Here is a 13,314-nt window from a genome sequence, read left to right as displayed (position 1 = left end):
GAGCAGATGCCTTAGGGAACAGTGTAAGAAGAAGAAAAGCATGGAGTGCTACCTTCCAGGAGCAGTCACTCAGGCTCCAGCAGCTGGAAATTAACAACAGCCAGGAGCAGCATTTTTTATATTTCATAGCTTTCAATGGATTTTCCCTCTGTTAAGTTCTCCAGGTGACTTTTGTAACTACAAAAACTTTCAGCATCCTCTACATCTTGGATGTGCCAGAGCTGGATAATATGTTGTGTTGAAGAATGAATTTTTGCATTTTGAGCCAGTCACCTACTAGCTAAATTAGTTTTGTTCTGATACTGAAGTATCTGTATGGTGCCAGGATGCAGAAGATTTTTGGCCAATTCTTGTTCTTAGCAAGTTTCCATGTTTCATGGACCGTGCTTTGAAAAGCTAGTGTATTCTCGGCCTTATTAAACAGAGTGTGAAAGGCAGATCCGTATTTGTTGAAAGTATAACATCATTATTAGGAAGGCTGCAATAGAGATCTACATGCCAAAATTTGCTAGGTTATGCCTTACGTCTGTACTGCACTTAGGCATCTATAATACTGCATGCATTGTCTGTTTTCTAATTTTCCAGTCTTGTTCTGTTTTCTTTTTGGTCTGATAAAACCTCCTGCCTTACTAATTCCTTCATTTCATTCTCCTTTTTGTTGTGTGCCCTTCAGCATCATGACTACTACAAAAACTTAATCAATAGTCTTTGTTATATTACTTCCCGTTGATGCTTATATACTTATTTTCCCATCTGAATATACAATGCCTCAAATTGAACCCTCAGCAGAAGCTGAAGAGAAGATGTGTACAGCCCCATGTTTCATCATTTGCTGCTGCTTTTCCTATCTTTTCTGTCTATTTAGACTGCAAGCTCACTGAGGCAGAGATTCTGGCTAGTCTGTAAATGTAATAGACCAATGATGTTATATGAAGTATATTAAAAAGTACAATAGCTAATTTAATTTTTTTTTCCCCTTCAGCTCCAGAATGTTGCATAACTGCATTGATGTGAGTTACTGAAACCAGGTGAAACAGAGCACAGGCTGGTTTTGTGCTGCTGCTCCTTTGGCACGTGTTTGATAGAAGAAAACTCCAAGTCTTGTGAGCGGTGAGCTCTGATATTTCAGGAAGTCTAAAAGCAAGGAAAGATTAATTTGCTAATATCCCTCTTATTCAAGAGAAATTGGAAGGGAGTGTTGCAGATCCAGATGGATTTCTGCTGAACCCTTAAGTACGGCTGTGGTTTCAAAACTGAGTTCCTTTTTTATTTCTTCTTGTTGCTTAAACAAGAGCCCATTTTTTGTCATCCAGAGCGATTAAATGTTTACCATTTCTACAGGACCCTCTTGTCTCATGTTAAGTGAGATGTGGGATCAATAGTGGCTCTCCAATTATTTGTACATTGATAAAGCCTTCATTTCTTAAATGAAGTACATTTGTCTATGTTCTGATAATGATAAGGGAGCGGTACTAGTCAGCTGCTGCCTAGTCTAGCATTTAGCTCCACAGGCAGACGAGTGCCTGGCCTGGGTCAAATGATGTCTAACTTTCTTCCTATTGGCATTTCACTTTACAAAGTGCTCTGATGGGAGATTTGACAAATCATCCTTGCTGAGTTCAGATAATAAAAACTAGCAGGACAAATGGGAAGTTTTGATAAAGAGAAAACAATGGCTGATTTCAGGTTAAGTGACCAGTCTGTAAAGCTAGGGGATGGTAAAATGAAGAGATCTGTTGTGTCAGAAGATGATAGAAAGCATCCTGTGTAAGGTACTCCTTTGGTTCTTCAAGCATCATTTAAATGTAGTCATTTAGCACACTTAATTGCTGAAAAAATGATCTGAACTTTATTCTGTGGTAGGAAGCAAATAAAAGAAACAGTGAGGCAAATTTTGGCTCCACTAGAAACAGTCTAGAATTCTCTTTGTCTTTAGTGAGGCCAAGATTTCAGCCCAGTGGAGCATGCCAATCCATTTCAGTCCCAGAATTAGAGAATTTAGCAGCATATTTGGGGACAGTTTGATTTTGTTGATAGTTTTCGTTTTTAATTTTTAATTCTGCTTTATGACAAAGAGTTTCCAAGCTAATGTCAAATTTGGTAGTGAAAATTCAAAAAGGGTGATAAACTGACACATTTGCTTTTTCTATCTGTAGTGTTTCTCAATTCAAACCAGCAATCATTAAGACAAAGAAACAATTTGTATTTATTTTTAAAACTACTTTGTGATAATGTGTACTGTGGACTATACTGGTTATATGCTATAGAAAAATTGGGGGTATTATTACTCTGGGATTAGGGTAAAGAAATTGTATTATTCTCAATTTGGCTAGCTTTGGGAAAGCCAGATAAGTTTGCTTTCATTAAGTGGTAAATTTGATGAACTGTTATACAGCTGTGTGACCATCATCTTTCTCAGATGTTTTTCTATATTTTGAACATGAGTTCATAAAGCAGTGTTAAAAATAGGTTTAACACTCCAATCTGTTAAAGATTTCTTTATTTCACAGTTTTGCGACTTATGCCTGGCCGGTATCTTTCCATCAACTGTGTTATTACAGTTGTTGAATTGTCATGGCTCTGTCTTGTTTCTTTTTGCTTGAAAGAAACCTGCCAAGTGCAACTCAGTAGTCAAGAAAGTCCAGGTTTACATATCTCTTGAGCTACTGATATTTTTATTCATACATCTTCAGATCATGGGGGAAAAAAAATGGCTGATATACCTGAGTTAAATTGTGTTTTGGCATGCTGATTGCCTTCATTCGGGCCAGGTTGCATGGAGCTTTGAGCAACCTGGCCTAATGGAAGGTGTCCGGGCCCATGGCAGGGGGCTTGGATGTAGATGCTCTTTAAGGTCGCTTAAAACACACACCATTCTATAATGATTCTGTGATTCATTCATTTTGTTAGAATCAAGGGGGGAACACTTCTACAAGTGAAAACACAGGAATAATGCCCCAGAAGACACAAGTTTTGGGGTTTGCAAATATGATGTAAACCTAGGTCAAAGAAAGGTGAGCAAGGATAATTGCTGTCAGAACTGGTGTCCTGATTCACTTGAAAGCAAGATAATAGCTCAGGATAATTGAAATTGAGATTCATAACAGAAGTTGCTATTTCTAGACCACCTAAACAGAAGACTTCTTTCAAATAAATCACCCTGGTGGATGGATTGCTCCTTTCCGATAAAATGCCTCAGCTTCGGCAGTCCAGCACATCTTCAAATAAAACATTCAATCAGCATCTAGTGTACCATTTGCAGCAAAGACAGACATTGGTACAGAATTCAGACATGTCCATCAGAGATCAAATAGGGGGAAAAGTGACTAGAAAATGCCTTAGCAGTTATACCAGGCTACACAACCAAAAACTGTGAAGGGCAATTTCGATCACAATATCTGTTTCTATTTGATTCACTGTGATCTCAGGTATCAGACTGGTGCAGTTGTGTAATGTTGTTGTTGTGTGTGGTAAGAGAGGAAAGCAACATATGTTTGTTTGTATGTAGTGAGGAGGTAGGCACTGAGGGAATTGCCACAGAGAACTGTCTTACACAGAGTTTGTGATTCTTTAAGAGAACCCTGATGGACTAATGCAGTAGATTATGTAACCAGATCAAAGTAATGTGATGGACTTCAAATTACACCAAACTTTCGATGTCTTGACAGAGTAACTGACTGACCAGTGATGGTGCAGTGAAGCTGTGAAGGAAGGGGTCTCTGCTTGTCCTTTAATGTCCTTATGAGTCAAGGTTCTTGTTAATCTAAAATACAGCTGAGTCCAAACCACGCACAAGATGATAAACTCCAGTGTAATCATGATGACTGTGCTGGGTGTAAGGACTGATTCGTTCTCTGGCTTTTTAACCTGCAGGAGCACAAATGCTGAAGGACTGATTCAGCTGAAATGGTTATCTGCTGAGAGGAACAGGTGTGATGGACTTGCTCCTCTCCAAAGTTTGGCAGTGATTGGATTGAAGGATGGCATGAGGAAGCACTAATGGTGGACAATCACTGAAGTATGAAGATCTGTGGACAGTAAAGAAGGCTTATATACAGAGAGGTAAGAACTACCTAGCTGTAAAGACATTTGTTTTTTATAACCGATGGAGGGAATTTAAAAGTTACATAATGCTACATATAGTAATACTATATAGAACTAAATAGCTCTAAATAATGAACTAACTGGTTTCAAAGGTGTTAAAGCTTTCTTAGTTACATCAACTTTCATATGCAAGTGATGTGACTACAAGGGTCCTACTCGCAGCAGAATTAGCCATTTTTATAGCAGCATAAATGAGATTAAAACTGGATAACCTGGCTGGGTGCATGCTTGCAAGGTATTCCTGCCCAACTGCCTCAGAAGCTGAGCACACTGCTTGACAGAATTGGAAGAGCTAAAGGTGCAAGAACAATTCCTAAATCACTGCAAAGTACTAGAAGAGCTGATGAAAGCCATCAAACAAAAAGGTCACCTAAAATTGAGAATTTTCCAAATGCACTTCACTTATTCAGCTAATTTAAAATATCATGGAATGGGGATGAATTCTCTAAATATTTTGTCAGAGGAAAGCTGCAGTCTGTTTAGATATTTCTGTGCCGATGTTTAATGACTGAAAAACCTACTTATTAGGAATTAGGAAATCGGAATTCTCGCTATTCATCAGATTAATTCATAAAACATATTTTCTGCAACAGATGGCTTGCTTTTCCTTCTCTGAATCTAAGAGACAGAAAGCAATGAAGCCCTGAATACAAAATGTTAATAGCAGAGAAATCCATCATCTCTTCCTAGATTTCAGAATGTACATACTTCATAACAGTCAATTCTGTTGGCATTGTTGTGTCTTTAAAAAGAATTCTTTTTTTCCCCTACAAGTTCTGTGTTCTATACCTCTGAAGTGTTGATGTTTTATGCTTCTTGTATTTACAGAGAGGAAAACCAAAACCAAAGAAGGTTCAAATTCTAGAAACACCACATGGACGGACATATTTAAGAAAGAAACTGATGTGTTACAGTGTAACCAAAACTGTTCGCTTGAGTCTAATTGCAATTGTATTATAGTAATTAATTTATAGAATTTTATTCCTTTACTGAAGATTTTTTTTAGAAACTGAAAAATAAAAGAAAAACATTACTAAATGTCAGCACTGCTGATATTTCATTCTTGTGCTTGTCTCAGCTGATCACTCTCTTTGTAGACAAAATACCTTTTGAGTAAAATAGGAGTTTTGGCTATGGAGGAGATCAGACTGGATCTGACCTCATTTATGTTTTTTTAAGTCTCTCCTTTGAGTTACCTGCCAGTAAATAAAAATTCACTTGGCCAAAGTTTATTTAGACCAGTTTTAAGTCAACAAAGTGCAAACGTGAAACAGAGGACAAGCAGAAAAAATCTATTCCTACAAAGTCAATAGGAATCCATCTCCCTAAGCCCTTTCTTGTTCCTGACACCGGTGATTTTTCTTGACTGATTCATTGGAGGGCACTGGTTTAACTAATTTGTCTTGCATAGGTATCTCCCATTCTGTCCTCTCCACTAGTACAAAACAATCTCCCCTTTAGAGGTTATTTCCTAGCTAGATCTGTGATGAAGCTATTATCATTAATTTTCACTTTTAGAGTTCCTTTCACTTTTAAAAACCTATGAGATACATTCCTGATTTATGGGTTATGATGTGACAGCCATCATATGCAAAGAAGATTGTTTATACTTACCACAGATGCTGCTGAAAAAGAGGGGTATTTCAACCATACCCCCACTCCATCTGCTTTACATAACTACATTCAATATCATAGGGAAACATGGCACTCTGTATTTTCCCCTGTTCTCTAGAATTTCTAATAGAATTTTTTTCTTGTACTGGAATATTCAGAAATCACATATAGAAATACAGAAAGCTTGTAATACTCTATGAAACCCTCTAGGTTTTAGGAGTAATTTCCATAGAAACCCACTTTTAATCGGTATACATAGTTTTCCTGCAAAAGATAATTAAAAAATAATCCTCAGATTACTGTGAACCTCATGAAATAGATTCCAAATTTGTGTTCTTCAGAAAAAAAATAAGAAAAGAAAAATATTATAAATATTTTCAGAAAAAAATAATAATACTTTCAAATATGAAGAGTAGAGTGTACCTACCTAAACTAAACAGCACCAGGAATTTGAGACATACAAATTCTCGTAGATCAAACTGCAGGGAGCGAAGCTTTGCTACTAGTTCTTGTGCATGGCTCATAAGATTGTTGAGGGTGGCTCCAGCTTGGGATGCTATTATGGAATAATCCACCTGTAAAAGAGAATTGTATTTCTGTCTGTTGTCATGCCCACAGAATCACTTTTGGATGTTTCAAGCAGTCACATACAACCAGGAGACTCCTGGATAAAAGAATCATTCTCAATATAATGATGTTATTAAGTCAAGATGATTTTATACATAAACTGATTCTAGCACAGTGGTATATACCAAAAATATTATTAAACCACATATCTTAATGGTATGTCACATCAATCTCAATGCTGGTTTGTCTGTATTAGCTTTTTATAGAAGCTTTATATATGAGAACTGCTTATGACATGATAGCTGTCCCCATATCTGTTTGTTTTATTCATTTGGTGTCTCTTGTTCTCATTGTAATTGTATGATACGAAGAAATACTGATGAAGTGAGCTTTGTGCCTACACTGGGTATATTAGTCCAGAGGGACATAACTGTATTCATGAGAAATGGTCCAGTGTCCATAACTTGGCCAGAAACATCTATTCAAGCCTAGAAATGTCGGTGTATTCCCACAGGAAAGAGGCATTGTGTGGGTAGTTTCTGTTCTCCTTAGCTACACAAAATCCTGGTATTCACTGGAGTTGGTTCCAATGGACTTGTTCTGGCGGGTCCTTCCCTGCTAGCAGAGTGCCGGACACACAGGCCAGCTGCACTTGCCTTGTCCCAAGCAGTAACCGCAGCACATGGAACTGCTTTCTCTGGGGGTCTGCTGCCCAAGTCATGTGCTTATTTGTTCTCTGGGGTAGGCTGACCTGTCTATGAGCTTTCTGAAGTGATACTTGTACATAGATATCCAAAAGAAAGCTAGAATTAATACACTGCATTGAAAACTTAATATGCACAAGCAAAGCATGCTTAAAGCCTGTCATAGCTGACACACCCCCAGCTAGACTTGAATCTCGGGCATCCTACCCATTGCTTGCATGCTGAAAATTTTCTGGCTAATGCCATTCCCATTAAGGGATATTTCTATGCAGATGGCTGTACCAGCCTCTGCCACTCTAAAGATGTGTGGACTTTGTCATGGGAGGGTGGCCAGTGAAGTGCTTGAGTATGGCAGCCTACAGGGATGCTGTGATGTGAAAGTGAAGGGCAGGGGCTGGGGTGAGCTGGCTCAGAGACATGGTTGGTGAGACTGGGCAGCTCCAGCATAGTGACAGCAGAATGGAGCAGGGGTGACCAGAGCAGCTACTTCAGCTGAAATACCTTCAGTTACCCCTCTTTTCACCAGAGTGCTAGCTATCCCCTGCAAGTGCCACTGTCCCAAGGAAGGGGCCAGGTGGGCTGCTCACTTCTGTGATGAACCACCTCAGCCAACTGGCTGAGACCTAAATTGGTTATTGACGCATTTTCAAAGTGCCTTTTCTTGCCTGGCTGCTCTAATATTACCAACACCTTTGTCTTTTAGGAGCCTCCATAACAAGAGGGAAATTGCTAACCAGACTCCATGTAAGCACATGTAAGTGAAATCTGGCTTTAAACGAAGACTAAGCACAATGGTAAGTACACACTTGGGGTTAATGAATTGTTTAAAAGTATCAGTGCTATAATCCCATCTTTAAGGTCTCCTATAATAAGGTAGTTAATAAAGAATGACCTGAGGAAACAGACCACTACTGTGAAATTTTGCTTTTCTATGCACTGATTCCCTAAAATCTATTTTTTAAAAGAACTTTTAAGGAACATGTATTTAGAAATATACTTTTTGATTTTAAAACTACTGAATTGGTTTTGTTGAAGTATAAACAGCAGTAAGGCAAGCAAAAAAAGAACAAACCTGAAACACTAAACCTGACAAAATTTCAGCCAGGAAAGACAGAGCTGTAACTGAAGGGAACTAAATATAACTTCTCCTAGTGATGACCTTAATATAATCAATAGGTTACTGACTTTTAATAAGATATTTTATTTATATGTAATCTCAGTGCTCCCGGGACAACTGCATAAGAAAACTGAAGTTACACTTTTTGTATGGATGTTAAGAACAATACTACACCAGCTCTGCAAAGGAATTAAAATTGTGCTTATGTTACAATTAAGTCAATGGATTATCCTGTGAGGTAGGTTTTATTGCTCTCTCTTACACCTGGGAAAACTGAAGTGGTGACATTAAATCGCTTACTCAGGGCCAAAGAAATCTGTGACAAAAGTAGGATCTGGTCTTTGGAAATCCCAGCCAAACCATCTTTCATAAACTACTTTCTAGTTCATCTGCTAATTCTCTCTCTTTCTGTCTATATACTTATACATATTTCTTTATATATATGTACATATATATACTTTAATAAGAAAAGTAACATATCTCAAATACTTTTTATTCAAAGAACAGTGTAATATAGTGACTGATTCAACGAATTCATGTTAAGAAACTGGTCACATAAAAATAGCAGCTTTCACAACTTAATTTCCCTTTTGTAATTGCTAAGAGTGGGGTGGGAAATCTCAAAATCCCTCACTGAGATTCTGTCTTGTGGGGGAAATATGCTACTCACTTCATAATAAGAAGTTAAGATGTCTGGATGTCAGGAATATCAGTGGCTTTAGTGCAGTGATTATGCCATAATGGTAAAACCCAGTAGATGCCTGGATCTCCCACCATCCCTCTACTGGAGAGCTCTCAGGCAACCTGCTACTCTTTCAGGTGCATTTAATATTTGCAGCACCAGCAAATTTGTCTGGGAGGCAAGTCCTCATCTGCCACTCACCAAGAGCAGCCTGTATTAAAGTTTTATATTTATTGACATTTCATTACCATAATTGACTGCAGTTGGTTCTCTAGGAGAAGGCACGGGGCTGCCTCCTAAGCAGGAGGATTGGTCCCTTGGGTAGGATTTGCAATTAAAACCGACGCAGAATGGATTTTTTTTTTTATTGTGTAAATATGATGAGTTGAATTTTCAGCTTTAACTAGAGAATACTGGGTGTGCAGGAGGCTTTTTTCAAGAGTGAGCAAATTTGTAAGTCAGTGGAAAGATGACCCCCAAAGGTGTCAATCAGTTTATACTAAATCAACTGTGCATGAAAAAGCATCAGTTAGTGTATATTCTGAAAAATGGTCACATTAAAGAGTATGCTCTCCTGCTTGCTTGGTTCTCTATGCAGAAATTGATACTAAAAGGTGTATGACTTTTTTTACCCTCTAATTCGTGACTAAAAATACTTTTCAAGGACAAAGATTAAAACAGTCTGAATCTTGAGCAAAATGCTTAATTGCACACTGAAGTCTTAGCATTTACTTTATATTGTACCAATAATTTGATTTGATTAAATCAAATCCACAACTGAAATAAATTAGTCTTGCTTTCCATAAAAAGTATTACATTTCACAGTTGTTTCTGATGTTGAAGATGGTATGTTGACTGGCATTTTGAAATCAGAAGCTTTGGTGAAGCTTCCACATAACCTAATTTGGAAGTAAAATGCCAGGCATAAAGTTACGGATGCACAGACAAATGGAAGTGCGAATTCCTCGTGTACCAGTACACAGTGCTATCTCACATAATGAATATAGTAATTATGAAGTAATGATAGACTCTTAATTGGATTAGCTTGGTACCAAAGCAATGCAGACAGAACAACACTGAAAAATTTACACTGCTGCATATTCTCACCATTATTGTGCTTAAACTGGCATGTTTAAGGTTAGTACAGCTATTGCTGTAAAGGCTATAGTGCAGGCTGTGCTGTAGTATACTATTCACTAGCTGAAGTGCCTACATCTAAAATTAGCTCCTCAAAACCTCTGCTCTGCTGCCACCTAATTTGGTGTTTAAAGTCCTCACAGCTCCACCTTCTAACAGCCTTTAGGTGCCAAACTAAATGCCTCTAGACATGTCCGGGACTACCCAAATCATGAAAGAGGTAAATAACTGTGTCCCCAGATCATGATACAGCAATTCTTAGATTTATGGGCTATGTGGCTTTCATCTACCTAAGGCAGCAAAAATGCCCAAGGCAGGATTTCTTCAGCAGGCCTGTGGCTGGGACCACTGAGGTATGGGAAATCTAGGGTCAAATAAATAAGGCTATAGCATAGCAATTTGATATCTTTCTGAAAGTGAGAAACACCAAGTTTCTTCACATAAATCATTTGCATCTTATAGATACCTTTTGATCACGAGTATTGGGCAGAAAGAGGGGGACCTTTGGCTTGGTTTGGAGAGGAAGGATTTGATTGGTGTTTAACTCTAGGAGGGAACTTCCAGCTGGGAACCCCAAATAGAAAGCTACACAAAAGTCCCCTGGACAGGCAGCATTCATGTCATGCCTCTCTCTTCAGCAATTCTCAAGGCTACCTCTTACAGTTGCCACCTAGTTTGCTGCGGGCCTCCCCTGCTTGCTGTCCTGCAGAGGTACAGGCTGGGCGGATGAGGCTGCAGGCTCTGTGAGAGGGCAGGGCAGTACAGAGGCACTAGCAGCGAGGAAGAGAAATAAAGAAGATAGTAGTATTAGTAAGAGGGTTGTAACTTAAATTGTGACTGCAGAAAGACATGGCAATGCTGCGTATTTTTTCTAAATCCTTTTCCTGATGCAGTTGAGAGTGACTTAAAAGCCTAAATCCCTTTAATGTCAGTGAAAGCAAGTTAGGGCAGTGCTGAATGTTTATGAAAATACTACTTTAAAACAATATATCATGGTAAAGTACTTGGACTTCAGCAGCATTTAGGTATTCAGACGCCAAAGAATTTCTCAACTGATAAACAGAGAGGTAGGAGAACTGGAAGTGACTAATTCTGCAGTTTTTTTTCTCACATGAAGGTTTCATTTAACACGGTGAGATACTGTTCAAGGCAGAACAACAGATAAACTTTTTTAACAATATACCCTGGGCTAAGTAAATGCTGAGGCTGAAGGCCAGAAATGCAGTGAGCACTTGTGTTTTTTTGCTTTGCAAATGATTTGTCATGGTAATGAATGATTCTTGAAGCCAAATCCCTGGTTTCACTGGGCTCAAATGGAAACTTTCTGGTGGAGTCAGGTGGTTGCCTCTGATATTGGCTCCTCTCTCTGCCCACAAAACAGAGCCTAACATTTAACGGTGGAATCAGGTTCCTTTCTTCTTCTAAATTAAATTGTGTTTGATTTCTAGGATATGACAGTGGGTCATATGGCATGTGGAAATGTGTGGAACTGTCCCATCCCTTTTCAATACTTCAGCAAGCCTGAAACAATCTCCAGAATATAGGATTAGAGTGATTTTACTTGTTGATGTCTGTTAGGAGGTACTGGCTGTTACTGAATGTCATTCCTTTCAGCCAGTACAGGAATTGTGCAAGTAAGGAATAAAGTCTCTGCTGTGGCTGTATACAGTAGCTGTATAATGAACAAATGTTCTAGCAGACTAAGGTAGTTCAAGTTAGTGAAAGATTGATTTAATATTTAATTTAGTAAATTAGATCACTGTATTTTTAGGGCACAAACATGAAGAAGGCAGTGGGTGCCTAGGTGGAGCAAACGGACCATCCGGCTCCTTCCTGCTCTGCCCTATGCAACCCTGGCCAGCTGCACCCTCACTGCTCCTTCCTCAGTTACTAATTGCACTGAAAGCCTGTAGAGTGGTCCACAATGGCCTGCCCTGGGTTTTGAAGTCCTGACCCTGCCGAGAGCTTGTGACTTGCCTCTAGTATATGGTTATGTGGGTGAATGAGCTTTTCTCTCAGAAGGATGCATTTAGCATACTATATATTTACTATCACAAAAATATTTACTTTTCCACTGTTTCCTGAAATATATATTTCAGTGGCAACTATGGTGGTTATTAAACTTATTTTGATCTTTTCATATAATTAATACTTCCATTAAAAACATTTAAAGCAGTATTTGTGTTATGTCTCTAAGTAAAAGAAATGGAGAAACACTTTGAGGAGATGCCTAGGTACAAAAGTTGAGGAGGACTTAGAATGGACAAAACCATCAGGTATGCTTGTAGAAGGTTTGGGTACATTAATTAAAATTGTGATGACTTATACAGCTTAAGATGCTTGTCATTTTAACAGGTACACAATAATAGAAGATAATGAATTAAGTTGCCAATGGACCTTTCCCCTAGGATGATGTTATTGTGCTTGCTAATTAACTATAATATGCAAATAGTAACACTCCAAAGCACTACATTTACTTTGTCTAACTTAGTTTCAGAGAAATTAGTACACCAAGACTGGAAATATTCTATGCCCTGTAGTTGATCATATATAGATTCATTTGTAGTAGATATATTTATGTTATAAAGCCTATAGTAATAAAAGTATAGTTAAGTTTTATGCAGATGGCTATTTTAATCAGTACCCTCAAGTTTTCCACTCTAGTAATGGTGCCTGTTGGGTTCTTCAAATTATTATCACAAAGACATTAAAGTAATTTGCAGAATATAACTAACCTAGAGTACATGGTATGTGAATACATTTCTATAGCAAAGTGCGATGCACTTTTTTTTAATGTAGAAACAAGATGATATGGAATCACTGCTGAGTTTGAATATCCATAAACTGCATTGGAAGATAAACCTTTACTGGAGATTTTTTGTGAATGTTTAGGTAACATCACAAGGGTTATGCTGACTCAGACTATTCATTAAGGAGCTTTTGACCATGTAGGTTCATGTTCCCTTCTTAGCCTCTTATACAAATTTCTACTTTACTACTATAAATCCTTTCCTATCAGTGGAAGACCAGATGTGTTCACTTTGAATCCCATCAGTATCACTACTCCAAGAGGTAGTTGGGTCAGACTGATGTAGTGCTTTCTGCTTTGAGTTTGGTCTCTGAACAGCTTGTCTTTTATATGAGCAAGCTTAAAATCAAATATGGGACTTGACATGAATTTATATGGAGAAATTAGTTCACTTGTGTGGAGGACTACCAGCCCTGAAGAAATGCTTCCAGACCCTAGGCAAATAGCTTGTGGTCTCTTTATGGGAGCAATGTGTACAGAATACAAAAGAAATGTGTTTTCTATGAACACAACAGAATTACCATGTGGGAAACAGAGCAGTTCTGGTGTGCAAGGATTCATGTTGGGTGCCCTCTCCATG

At 38.2% G+C, this 13,314-nt stretch overlaps 1 protein-coding gene across 1 annotated transcript in view; it reads right to left on the bottom strand.

Moving 5' to 3' along the window:
• Positions 1-13,314, bottom strand: part of NR5A2 (nuclear receptor subfamily 5 group A member 2) — a 94,836-nt gene that overhangs the window by 21,975 nt on the left and 59,547 nt on the right. The window contains exon 7 of the mRNA XM_062613447.1: positions 6,146-6,293. Within this exon, the coding sequence (XP_062469431.1) occupies positions 6,146-6,293 (148 nt within the window). The remainder of the gene's footprint in view (positions 1-6,145; positions 6,294-13,314) is intronic.

The sequence above is a fragment of the Pezoporus occidentalis genome, unplaced genomic scaffold (assembly GCF_034315485.1).
Source record: "Pezoporus occidentalis ecotype Australia unplaced genomic scaffold, CSIRO_AGI_Poc_V1 ctg167, whole genome shotgun sequence".
Lineage (NCBI taxonomy): Eukaryota > Metazoa > Chordata > Aves > Psittaciformes > Psittacidae > Pezoporus > Pezoporus occidentalis.
The sequence above is the reverse complement of the archived record's forward strand: the minus strand, read 5'-3'. Positions and strand labels throughout refer to the sequence as shown.